At 44.9% G+C, this 11,279-nt stretch overlaps 1 protein-coding gene across 1 annotated transcript; it reads left to right on the top strand.

Moving 5' to 3' along the window:
* The first annotated feature begins 2,383 nt into the window (after positions 1-2,383).
* On the top strand, positions 2,384-10,580 carry RNPS1 (RNA binding protein with serine rich domain 1). The gene is made up of 8 exons (XM_007423842.3): positions 2,384-2,538; positions 4,519-4,710; positions 4,979-5,134; positions 5,569-5,760; positions 6,648-6,750; positions 7,325-7,478; positions 8,816-8,957; positions 9,678-10,580. Exons 2-8 carry the CDS (start codon positions 4,640-4,642, stop codon positions 9,781-9,783), a joined length of 924 nt encoding a protein of 307 aa, XP_007423904.1. The 5' UTR covers positions 2,384-2,538; positions 4,519-4,639; the 3' UTR covers positions 9,784-10,580.
* Positions 10,581-11,279: the final 699 nt, after the last annotated feature.

The following is an 11,279-nucleotide window of genomic DNA, read 5'->3' as shown; positions in this document are numbered from 1 at the left end:
GGTAGCAACTGTCCAGTATTTCAGTCTATCTTCAGCTGTTGGAGACCGAAGTGTTTACTTCCGTGATTTGCTAAATTTGTTTACCGTCATCAGATTGCTCTTTGGCAGTGTTTGTCAACCTCAGCAACTTTAAGAGGTGTGGACTTCAAACTCCCAGAATTCCCCAGCCAGCCTACTGGCCGGGGAATTTTGGGAGTTGAACTCCACACATGTTGGCTGGGGTATTCTGGGAGTTGAAGTCCACACCTCTTAAAGTTGCTGAAGTTGACAAACACTGCTGTCTGGGAAAGAAAAAGAAGAAGAGAAAAACACTAAAACCAGTAACCTCAATTAGCAGATAACATCAGGGTTCTCTGTTTGGGTTCTGTAAGGAACGGAAGAAAATTTAGAAGCCGTTAACAAAATGAAATCACTCTGGATCTGACAGCAGGTATTGAAAATAAAACTGCATGCCCTGGAAACTAACTATGAGAGGAGAGATATCGCACCGTGGGATGTTATTGTCTGTTTTACAGTATAGAAGAAAATGAGGGATGGTCTCAAGGGGCTCCCACCCATATGGGCAGAGGTGGTCCTCGTGAGAGATTTTCCTATGTAAAAGCTACTAAATGGGGGCTACCGTTTTGCCCGGACCCAACTGCAATATAATAAGACCTGTTACAAAACCCCAAAGGGATCCTTCTCTGCTCGCTGGCTAACCGTGCAATATTGGCTCTGCTTATTTCGAAAGGTCCCCGCCCTGAACTTGAAAATGGAGACTTTACTCTAGAAAATGCATGCTGGTGCACCGTGTTCACACGCACCTCCGGAGCCTGACCCACGGTTTCATGCTGCAGTTTAATCCCTTCCCGGCTCTGCTAATTGCAGCAGAGAACACCAGCTTCTCCAGCGTTGCACGAATCCAGATGCTGCTGGCGTGGCTGCAACAGCTGTCCCCCCCCTTTTTTGTCTTTTTATTTTGACTCCTTGAAGGAAAACCAAACTCCACAGAGGCTGCCGGGAACAAGGTCTGGGGTACTTTAAAAGAGGAAGGGGCATGAATGTGCCCCAGGGCCTGCGTTCACGTAACATGTTTAACTCAGATAACCATTTCCTACGTTTGTGGCATAGCCTAAATCAAAGTAACCAAAGGAATAATGCTGTAATGATCATGTGAATGGGAGCCAGTTTGGGGTAGTGGTTCAGGCACCAGGCTAGAGACCAGGAGACTCTGAGTTCTAGTCCTGCCTTCGGCACAAAGCCAGCTGGGTGACCTTGGGCCAGTTCCTCTCTCTCAGCCCTGGGGAGGAGGAGGCAAGGGCCAACCACTTCTGAAAACTTGCCAAGAAAACTGTAGGGACTTTATTGTTATTACCGAGGGCCAGGTTGGTGCAGAGCGGAGTTTCTGAACCTTGGCGACTTGAAGATGCGTGGACTTCAACTCCCAGAATTCCCCAGCCAGCTGGGGAATTCTGTGAGTTGAAGTCCACGCATCTTCAAGTCGCCAAGGTTCAGAAACACTGGTGTAGAGGTTAAGGCACCAGGCTGAAAACCAAAAGACTGTGAGTTCTAGTCCAGCCTTAGGCATGAAGCCAGCTGGGTGACCTTGGGCCAGTCCCTCTCAGCCATGGGAAGAAGACAAGGGCCAACCACTTCCAAAAATCTAGCCAAGAAAACCACAGGGACTTGTCACCAGAAGTCAACACTTGCCTGAAGGAACCAAACCTCCCCCCGCCCCCGCGCCCGAATCATGGTTAAAACTAGCTCAGCTTCGCACACGGTGCTAGTGCAACCCTATGTCCCATCGAGGCAGCTGGAGAGAAACTTGATGCAAGATCAACCTGTGCATTTCATAACCTCCTGATATAATATCCAATATTCACCTTCAGAAACAAGATACAATAACGCTCTCCAGTCCAATCAAAGCCCGAGGGCGCGGAGCGAGCCGTTTTCCCAGATTGCAACTGCAACTCTTCTACCCAGGTTGCTAGCGTGGTCTTCTGCAACATCTGGAACCTGTTGAGATGCTAGCGTGGTCTGCAACATCTGGAACCTTGTTAAGATGCTAGCATGGTCTTCTGCAACATCTGGAACCTGCTGAGATGCTAAGCCCTTGAGTTTCCCAACTTGATCCCTCCCCCTCCCCGAAAAGATGAAGTGTACTACAACTCCCATCACTCCAAGCCATGGAAGTGGATGAGAGTTGTGGTCCAACGCATCGGGAGACATTCGGTTGTAAAAAAAGAGTGTATGGGGGTTGTTGTTGTTTTTGCAAGTTGATTATTCCCGTTGTTTTGCACGCACCAACCACTGCAGATCTTGCTTTCTTCGCTGGTTCAGAAGCGTTCTTCTAAACGCGTGACCGTAACTGCAAAATGCGCCGGCCTGGCCCTTTAAAAAAAAAGGGAGGGGTCGTAACCACGGAGACAGAGGCGCCCTGGGTTTCAACGCCCTTCCCCTTTCGCGTCTGACGCCATCCGCGTGCGCCCAGCTCTGCGGAAGGCGGCAAACTACGTCAGCGCGAGCGCGACGGAGGAGCAACGGGCGAGCTCTGAGGATGTAAGTAGCGGAGAGGTGGTAATCCGTCGCCATCTGGTTTGGGGACAGCCGTGAGGGCGTCGAGAAGCGGTTCCCCGGGCCCCCGAGGGGCTTCTCAGCAGGGTCGTCCTTGTGGATGAGCGTGAGCCTGCCTCGGGAGCGCCGATGGCCTGGACGGAAAGGGGGGAGGGGAGGCTCCTCCGAATCTCGAGGATGGGGCGGTGTGCGGGTGGGTGACGTAAACCAAGCTGGCTCCGCCCCTTTCTGGTCTCCTCTTGCTCAGTACAAGATCCCGGGGGGCTGAAGGAGCTGCTCCCCTCTCTTTGGCGGGGGCAGGGATTGGGTTCCCCAATGGCCCATTGTCAGTCTTGAAAGTAATCTTTGCACCACTTACAAATGTTGCCCTCTAATGCTTTACGTTTGTAGCAGAATGGTTTGCTGCTGCTGCTGCTGTTGCAGCAGCAAAAAGAAATCTGATTTATCCAGTTTTTTGAAGCGGGGAGAGGCGATTCTGTGCCCCCCTCCATTATTTTATTTTTTTAGTGGAGTTGTGCACCCCTTCAGTCCAGCTGGACTCTGGGTGGTTCAACGCAGCACTAATAATACAAAGATATAAAATAATATATCAGTGTAATAAAACTCAGTCTTACATGGGTGGCTCTAGAATCAATTCCAAATGGCCCTCCAACTTTGCAGAAGGAGTGTCTGATAAGTAGCCTGGAACTCTGATGCTCACTCAGAATAAAATCACACAGAGGTGGTTCAAGTTTTGTAACCTGTATCTCTTTCATGGTTAAGGAGCTAAGGACAACACATTTAGCGATGGAGCTTGGTACGTGGGTTAAAATAAAGCTAGGATAGGGAGGGTAGCAGTGAGATAAAGGAAATGTTGGTATCTTGATATTTCTTTATTGTGCGGTAAGGTAACCTTGTTCCATCTCTTGAAAATATTGAAATGCAGGTTTGTTGAAATGCCAACAGGGTGCCACACCAAACTCCCCCGACTTACACTCTCCAGATGAGATGAGATGAGAGCTTGTAGCGTTCCACACTAACATATTTCAGTATCAAAATAGTCAAATGATCTCACAGTACCTGTTGCGGCCCCAATATATAAAAACAGAAGTACAAAGATTACAAATATTGGTCTTTCAGTAGTTCTCTCTGTTTCCCAAAGAGTGACTCCAGTCAGGTTTGCTGGAGATATGTTTGCACATACTTAAGAAATATATGCAAACGTAATTATCACCTGTACACCATGCTGTTCTTTGGGGAAAGGGAGTATATCTTAGCATGCTGTTATGCACTGTATACTGAAGGATCAGATTAAAGGCTTCTAAATAAGCTGTAGAAAAGTAATTGCATTCACAGTGGCTAAATTCATACATAGTGCACAGTTGTTTGTTTTACTGGGGTTTGTTGAACGACCCATAATGGCCTGGCTCACATATAAAGTTAAGCTCTAAACCATAGATCACATTTGCTGGATTATACTAACCTCAAATTCAAAGCAGGAGCCATGAGTCTAGGAGCCCCTCTCCCCAGAGTTTTAATTCATATTTAATGTTGTTCATATTTAATTTCATATTTCAAGATACAATTCTGAGAAACCTCTACACAGAAAAACCTATATGCTTTGTTTCCTTGGTATTAGAGGTCCTTAGAAGATATCCAAATAGCTTGTAGAACATACAATGTAGATCAGTGCTTCTCAATCTCAGCAACTCTAAACTGTATTGACGTCATGGCTGGCTGGGGAATTCTGGGAGTTGAAGTCCACACAAGGTTAAAGTTGCTGAGATTGAGAAACACTGATATAGATTGTTCAGCCGGTGCAATTTTCAGCCAGGTAATTGGCTGTTATGGCCACCCAGTGCTTTAGTGACTACAGTGCTTTGCATGAATATTGCCTCAGTGTTGCCTGCCTTTCTTATCAAGTAGGGTTTTGTTTTCTTCTGCCTGTACGTTAATTGTTTCTCAATCCTTTTATCTTGTCACTAGGCTGCTCTTTGGAGCTTCTTGCACTCGCTTAGGGATCCGTTTCTCAGATTCAAGGAGTTAGAAGTAAGCTTTCAGATAAGTGAGGCCCCCACAGTGCTGCTTTGGGACTCGGAAGGGGAAAATGGAACTGTCAGGAATGAAAAAGAAGAGTTTGCTAGCCATCAAAGAAAATAATAAAAAGTCCAGCACTAGGTAACCACTGTCTGAATTTTCAAGGCCTACCTCCTCCTGGGGGTTGGGGGGAAGGAGGGGAGAGTCCTTTGCAGCCTATTAGGGCTATCCTGGGGAGCATGAGGAATTAGAAATGCTTCTCTTTGCTCCTTTCATAATTTCCATACATACCTCATGGCTCTGCCTTTCTTCCGTAGTGTGAATGTTGGGAATTCTCCGACATTCTCATCTTCTTGCTTGTGTTTGGCAACTGAAGTTAGAAAATAAAATTCTGGACTTTTTGTTAAAGGGCTCCCTCTCCGACCAAGCGCAAAGACCGGACTGAAGAAAAATCCAAGGATCGGTCCAAGGACAAACCAGCCACAAAGGAATCAAGTGAAAAGGACCGTGGGCGTGACAAAACCCGCAAAAGGCACAGCGCCTCCAGTGGCAGCAGTAGCACCAGGTGAACAGAATCCTAGGATTCCTGAAAAAGTGTAAATGCAGCGCTGCGATCTTTAGATGAAGCCCATCTTTGGTTCTCAGGAGCTAGAAACTCACTTCCTGAGGAGTTTTTGTGGGGAGGAGGGAGAGTTTCAGAGTTTATTTTAAAGCTTATCCCATAACCGTTAGGTATTTCCAAACACTGTGTCATGAGGATAGTGGCCAAGAAGGGGCTTGGGGGTAGCCCTTCCAGTCCTCTGGTCTTAGGCTGCCCGCTCTGGCTGTAAGGTGTTGACAGAAATAATTTTTAAAAAATTACTTCAGTTCCTCTTTCTTGATGGAGGAATGTGAAAGTGTGGGGGTTTACGAGGGCTACTTGCAAGTGTTCTACTTGCACAGATCGAGGGAGTTGCTTCTGCTCAGTTTTGGTGATACATCCTGCTGCTTCTCCATCAGGTCTCGGTCGAGTTCCACATCCAGTTCCGGGTCAAGCTCCAGCACTGGCTCCAGCAGTGGGTCCAGTTCCTCCTCTGCCTCAAGCCGTTCTGGGAGCTCCAGCACTTCTCGTAGCTCCAGCTCCAGCAGTTCCTCAGGCTCTCCAAGCCCTTCCCGCCGTAGGCACGACAATCGGAGACGGTCCCGTTCCAAGTGAGTGGGGGTTGCCCGGGGGAATGTTATACACTTGGGCTTGAACAATGTGCCTTAAAATCTTGGGAGTTAGGAACAGATAAGGACACTGCTTTAAATCATTGGTCCCCAAACTCTTCCGCTTATCGACCCCTTCATGAAGTTTCAGATTGTTCATCAACCCCCATACTACCTTAACTAATAGTACTACAAATAATAATAGCAATAACAACATTGACCTTGGATAGTCCTGTTGACCCTTGGGGGTCGATATTGACCCCTTTGGGGAACCCTGCCTTAAATCTTTGCTTGCTTAATTATTGAAAATATCCATTGATTATGTTTACCTGATAATTATACATGCTTATTATTAAAAGGCAAAAGCTTTCATGAGATGCGGCACATTTCATCAGATGCGTAAAGTGCCTAGACTGATGTAGGGTGTAAATTGGGGCGAGGTGAGGAAGAAAAGAAGGGGATGATAGCTTCGTTTATGCAGACGTAAATACAATGGTTCTTTATCACATTACAATTGTTAATTGATAAGGCACTTGTAATCAATCTCACATGAACCGGCAGCTGCGTAATTAACCTATCTACCCCCCTTCCTCCCATCTCACCCCATTTTAAATCCTACATCTGGCTGCTCTGCGTGGCTGACAAAGGGCGCTGCAGCTGGTGCCTTTTAGTATTTGTTAATCAGAAAAGGCTGCCAAACTACTGACTTTTTCCCCACCATAGATTTAACTCAACTCTCTTCCTATAATGTCTGAAGGTCCACCAAGTTCATTGAAACGTAGGCAATTCAGAAATGCCATTGTTTCATAGCATGCCCTTTAAACAACAGCCAGCAGCTGACTTTTGCTACAAGCTTGCTCATTAGAAAAACATTTCTCTGTTTTCTCCAGATCTAAACCGCCCAAGAGAGATGAAAAAGAACGGAAGAGGAGGAGCCCCTCACCCAAACCCACCAAAGTTCACGTTGGAAGGCTTACCAGAAATGTAACAAAGGTAACTAACCAGTCACTTAGTTGTGTTCCAGAAGAAGGAGGAAAACAAGACCCTGAAGGAGCAAAATTAAAGTCATAATACCTTTGAATGTTGGGGATTTACAAATTGTTTGTAAAGGAACTTTTGCTGGACTTATGAAAACATTGGTATGGTAACAGGAGGAATAACTCAGGGTTTGTATCTGATCAGCCTAATCCAGTGTTACCTGTTCTGACAGTGGTTCTCCATAGTTTAAGGGAGAGTTCTCCCTACCTCCCCTCCATATTTGTTCTCTGATGCTTTCAGGTATAGATCCAATAGTGAACCTAATTGGGGCCTAATTAAGCACAGTGTCTTGTAAACTCGTGCTTCTTTCACTCCTAGTATTTCTATACTATTTTTCCTGTAAAAATATTCTGGAATATATTTTAGCTAAACTAGAAAGCAAACCTGAAGCAGAAATCCCCTCTATAGATTTGGCTGATAATTCTTACATCTCAGTTAAAGGTGTAGCTGTCTCTTATTCAGTATTCTTTTAGGAAGACTAAATTAGGAGTATGTAGTGATTCTGGGGAATTCTTTTTTTTTCTTTAAGGATCACATAATGGAAATATTTTCTACTTATGGAAAGATCAAAATGATTGATATGCCAGCGGATAGACTGAACCCACACCTTTCCAGAGGTTATGCATATGTTGAGTTTGAGAATCCAGATGATGCTGAAAAGGCACTGAAACACATGGATGGAGGTAGGTGTCAGAAATTGGTAGAGCTCCAGATTGTGCACCAAACAATCTTGGTGGAATATTTGGGCGGGGGTCTCCTAGATTCATGGCTCCTGCTTGAAGAGCAGTGGCACCCATGGCTTAAACAACCTTTCCACAAGCCTCAGTCCACTTCTGATTGAGGGGTCCTGCTCATAGTCACTCATGTCTTGGTCACGTCTCATCTGGATTACTGCAACACACTCCACACAGGCCTGCCCTTGAAGACCATCTGGAAGTTATAGTTGGTCCAGAATCCAGCAATGTGAGTCATTGTGGGCACATCTCTGTATGCCAGTGTAACATCACTAGCAAAGTTGTACTGGTTGCGGGTCTAGAGCTGGCTGTCACCTACAAAGCCCTTCATGGCACAGGGTCTGGCTGTTTGCAGGGCCACCTGTCTCCAATTACCTCTGCCTGTCTGATAAGACGTAACAGGGTTGGCAAACTCCTGGTCTTGTCATTCAAGTAGCATCTTCTGGGGGAACCCAGGATATGTGCCTTCCCTGTCACTGGGCCTGCCCTATGGAATAGCATTCCCTCTAAGATCTGGATGGCTCCCAGACTGCCTGCTTTCTGAAAGGCTCTGAAGACCTGGCTCTTCCCCCAGGCACTGGGTTGGGAGGTCTTGTGAGCCTATTTTGATTTTCTGGTGGTTTGAATCGTCTCCAGCACAGTATGTTTCAAAGTATTTTATTCTGTTGATTGTTATTTGTTGCTGTTGCATATCGAGTGGGCGGCTATAAAAATTGCATCATGGATAAATACATCCACCCAAGCGTTTGCCATTGCTGGGTCCCTCCCCTTTAAGCAAGTAATTAGCCCAAGGATTTGAGGATGGAGTCTCTGTAACCCATCCAGACTGGATTCTCACTCAAAGTAAAAGAGGGTAGATCTTTCTGATATTAATGATTGACCAAAATTGGGGTGATTGATTGAAGAATCTAACATTACAGTCTCCAAGTAGTGGATCTGCTGGAGTATAACTGTTACAGCCTATGATGTGCAGAGGCTTATATGTTGGTAATAATTGTCATAGATTAAATTCTGTGTGGTTCCAAAAATCCTAGCTATCTCTGGTCTAAACTTTACAAGGATACGTCATTAGTGGTCGAGAAACTTTCATCTCATTGATGTGTCCTTCCTATGGACTTCATTTTAACCAAGAATCCATCCATTCCCAAGGCCCACTGCTGGCTTTTTCTCCCCCTCTGTGTCTGACCAAAGAACAGTTGCCGGCTGCCGTGTAGGTAGATGAAATTAGAAAATGTGCTTTCTTGAGAAGCTTGACTTTGATTTTCTTCTTCTGTGATACCAAACAGGGCAGATTGACGGGCAGGAGATTACTGCCACAGCTGTTTTAGCTCCTCGGCCAAGACCTCTTCCCAGGCGTTTCTCTCCTCCCAGAAGGATGTTGCTACCGCCCCCCATGTGGCGCCGTTCGCCACCACGCATGAGGAGAAGGTAGGCTGCCTTAAGAAGTGATGCAGGTGTCGGCCCTTTGATGCTTCTAGGTCAAGAAGCAGACACTGCAAGGATTTCAGGAATGCCACTTTATGGTCCTAGGGTGTAATGCCATCTTGAAAACCAGTCAGTTTCTTTCTGTCTCATCTTATACGAAACAAAATCAAGGTGGGTTTATTTTGAGTTTCTTTCTCATGCTGCCTTCAGCCTTCAGCCTCTGGACTCTAATCTCTTCTCCAAGTCCCTCCTTAATGTCTCTTACGTTCCTTCCCCAAGGTCAGCTCTGAATACATTTACAGTAAGATCCAGGAGGTCCATTGTGATTAATCAGATAGGCATCTGTTTCTCTTGTGCTGATACATCTTAACTGAAGCAGTATTTTTGTGGCGTAAGCATATATCACTTGTCACAACAAGTTTGTTAAAGTTTTCAATTGTCAGTAGGATCCTTGAAACCCTTCCTTGGGGGCCATTATTGAGTGGACCTGCAGTCATCTAGGGAGATCCTTCTTGTAGGTTTTATTACAGAGGGGCAGCGGTCAGATTTCTCTTCCAAGGTCCTTCCAAGTGCACGCAAGAAGCTTGAGTTTCCTCTTCAGAGAAAGACAGACAATAAATGAATACCCTGTGAAAACAACTTTGAATTGTGCTGATTAAACAGCACTATCTACATGTAGCTTATCTTCAGCTGAAGCTTTTCCATCTAACTGTTCCCTTTCAGATCCAGGTCTCCCCGCCGCAGATCCCCAGTTCGCAGGCGATCCAGATCCAGATCTCCAGGCCGGAGGCGTCACCGCAGTAGATCCAGTTCCAACTCTTCTCGATAAAACACAGGACTCAGCAGCTTTGTTCTTTAAGTTAAAAGTGTACCCATTAAAATGGTATCTTTTTTTTAAAAAAAGAAAGGAATGAGAATAGAGCAAAGGGACAGTTGAGAAATTATAAAAAATAGCTAAGAATCTATTTACCAGTCCAAGAAAAATATGTTAAAAATCTTTACAAATCCAGGAAAATATGTTGCTTCTCAGACATGCCAAAATGGTTTGGACATATATTTCAATGTCAAAATGTCTTCGTCCCCTTTCACCTAGCCTGGTAAATTTTCATACCCCCACTTTGTTTCTGATCCTCCCGCCACCCCAAAATTATATTTTGGCTATTGCAGTGTTGGATATTGAGAGTCTGTGACACACTGAAAATACCCATTAAATTCTTGTTAGCGGTACAGAAAAGATCCCATATTATTATCTGTTGTTCACTGAACCCAACCCAATAACTCGGGTGAAGGGGACACTAATGGTAAGACCTTCTTTTGCCCAAAACAGATTATTCATTTGCCCAGTTCCTTCCAAGAATGCGGTAAATCTTTTGCTTTTTAGAAGATGTGCAAAACACATGAGCTGAAACATTTTTATTTTCCTGACCTCTCGGGTGGGGGGTGGGGGGGGGCGGGGATTTTGTGACTGGAATAACCAAGGTTCAGTTTCTAAAAGGCCAGAGAATTCTCAGACTGTTGTACAGTCATTACTATAAAGTTTGATTTTTGTATAACTTGGTAGCATCTTGTAGTCATGTTGTGTTTGTACTTGCGTAGAATGACAAGATTAAATAAACCAATAAGGTTTACGGTGTGAATGAATTATTCCTCGTTGAGAATTGTGGTGGTCATCTTGGTCTGATATTTTAGCAAATAACCTTGCAATGAGTGCTCGGTACCACTAGCCAGGATCAGAAAGGCTGTTCAGAATGTCTAGGTTAGGCTTCCCCAACCTGGTGTCTTCTGGGTCAGTTAGGACTACAACTCACAGCTAAGATGAATTGTAGTCTCAGCACGTGTAGATGACACCATATTGGGGGAAGGGAAAATACTTAATGTATTTACTCCACAGGCAGTTTCTACATGCTTGGATCTTGCGGTCTTTGTTAATACATATGTGAAGGGGAGTTAATTCCAAATCTAAGGCTTGGATGGTAGCTATAGATGCAGTGTTGAGTAAATCCATGTATTGAACAGAATTACTGTTGCGGTAATTTCAAAGGAGGTCCTGACTTCAAGATGTTCAGAGATAATCACACACATAGTGATATTAACTGATCGGCTTCTCAAAAAAGGTACATATCCAGATCTCTAAATTTGTGTTTCCTTTTTTTTATGAGACCTCCCCAAATCTGCTGTTCTGAGGATGTCCTAGAAATCAACTTCATTCTGTTACATGGTTAACAGATACACACACACACACTCCTACTTTATGGCTAGACCAGATCCAGATTACTGAAAAAGGTAGTAAAGTGATACAAACATTAAAAGTTAACATGAGTTTCA

The sequence above is a fragment of the Python bivittatus genome, unplaced genomic scaffold (genome assembly GCF_059951505.1).
Source record: "Python bivittatus isolate LINGU-HERP-01145 unplaced genomic scaffold, Pbiv_v1 ctg000560_np1212, whole genome shotgun sequence".
In the NCBI taxonomy this organism is placed as follows: Eukaryota; Metazoa; Chordata; class Lepidosauria; order Squamata; family Pythonidae; genus Python; species Python bivittatus.
Note: the sequence above shows the minus strand (reverse complement) of the source record. Positions and strands in the feature narration are given on the sequence as shown.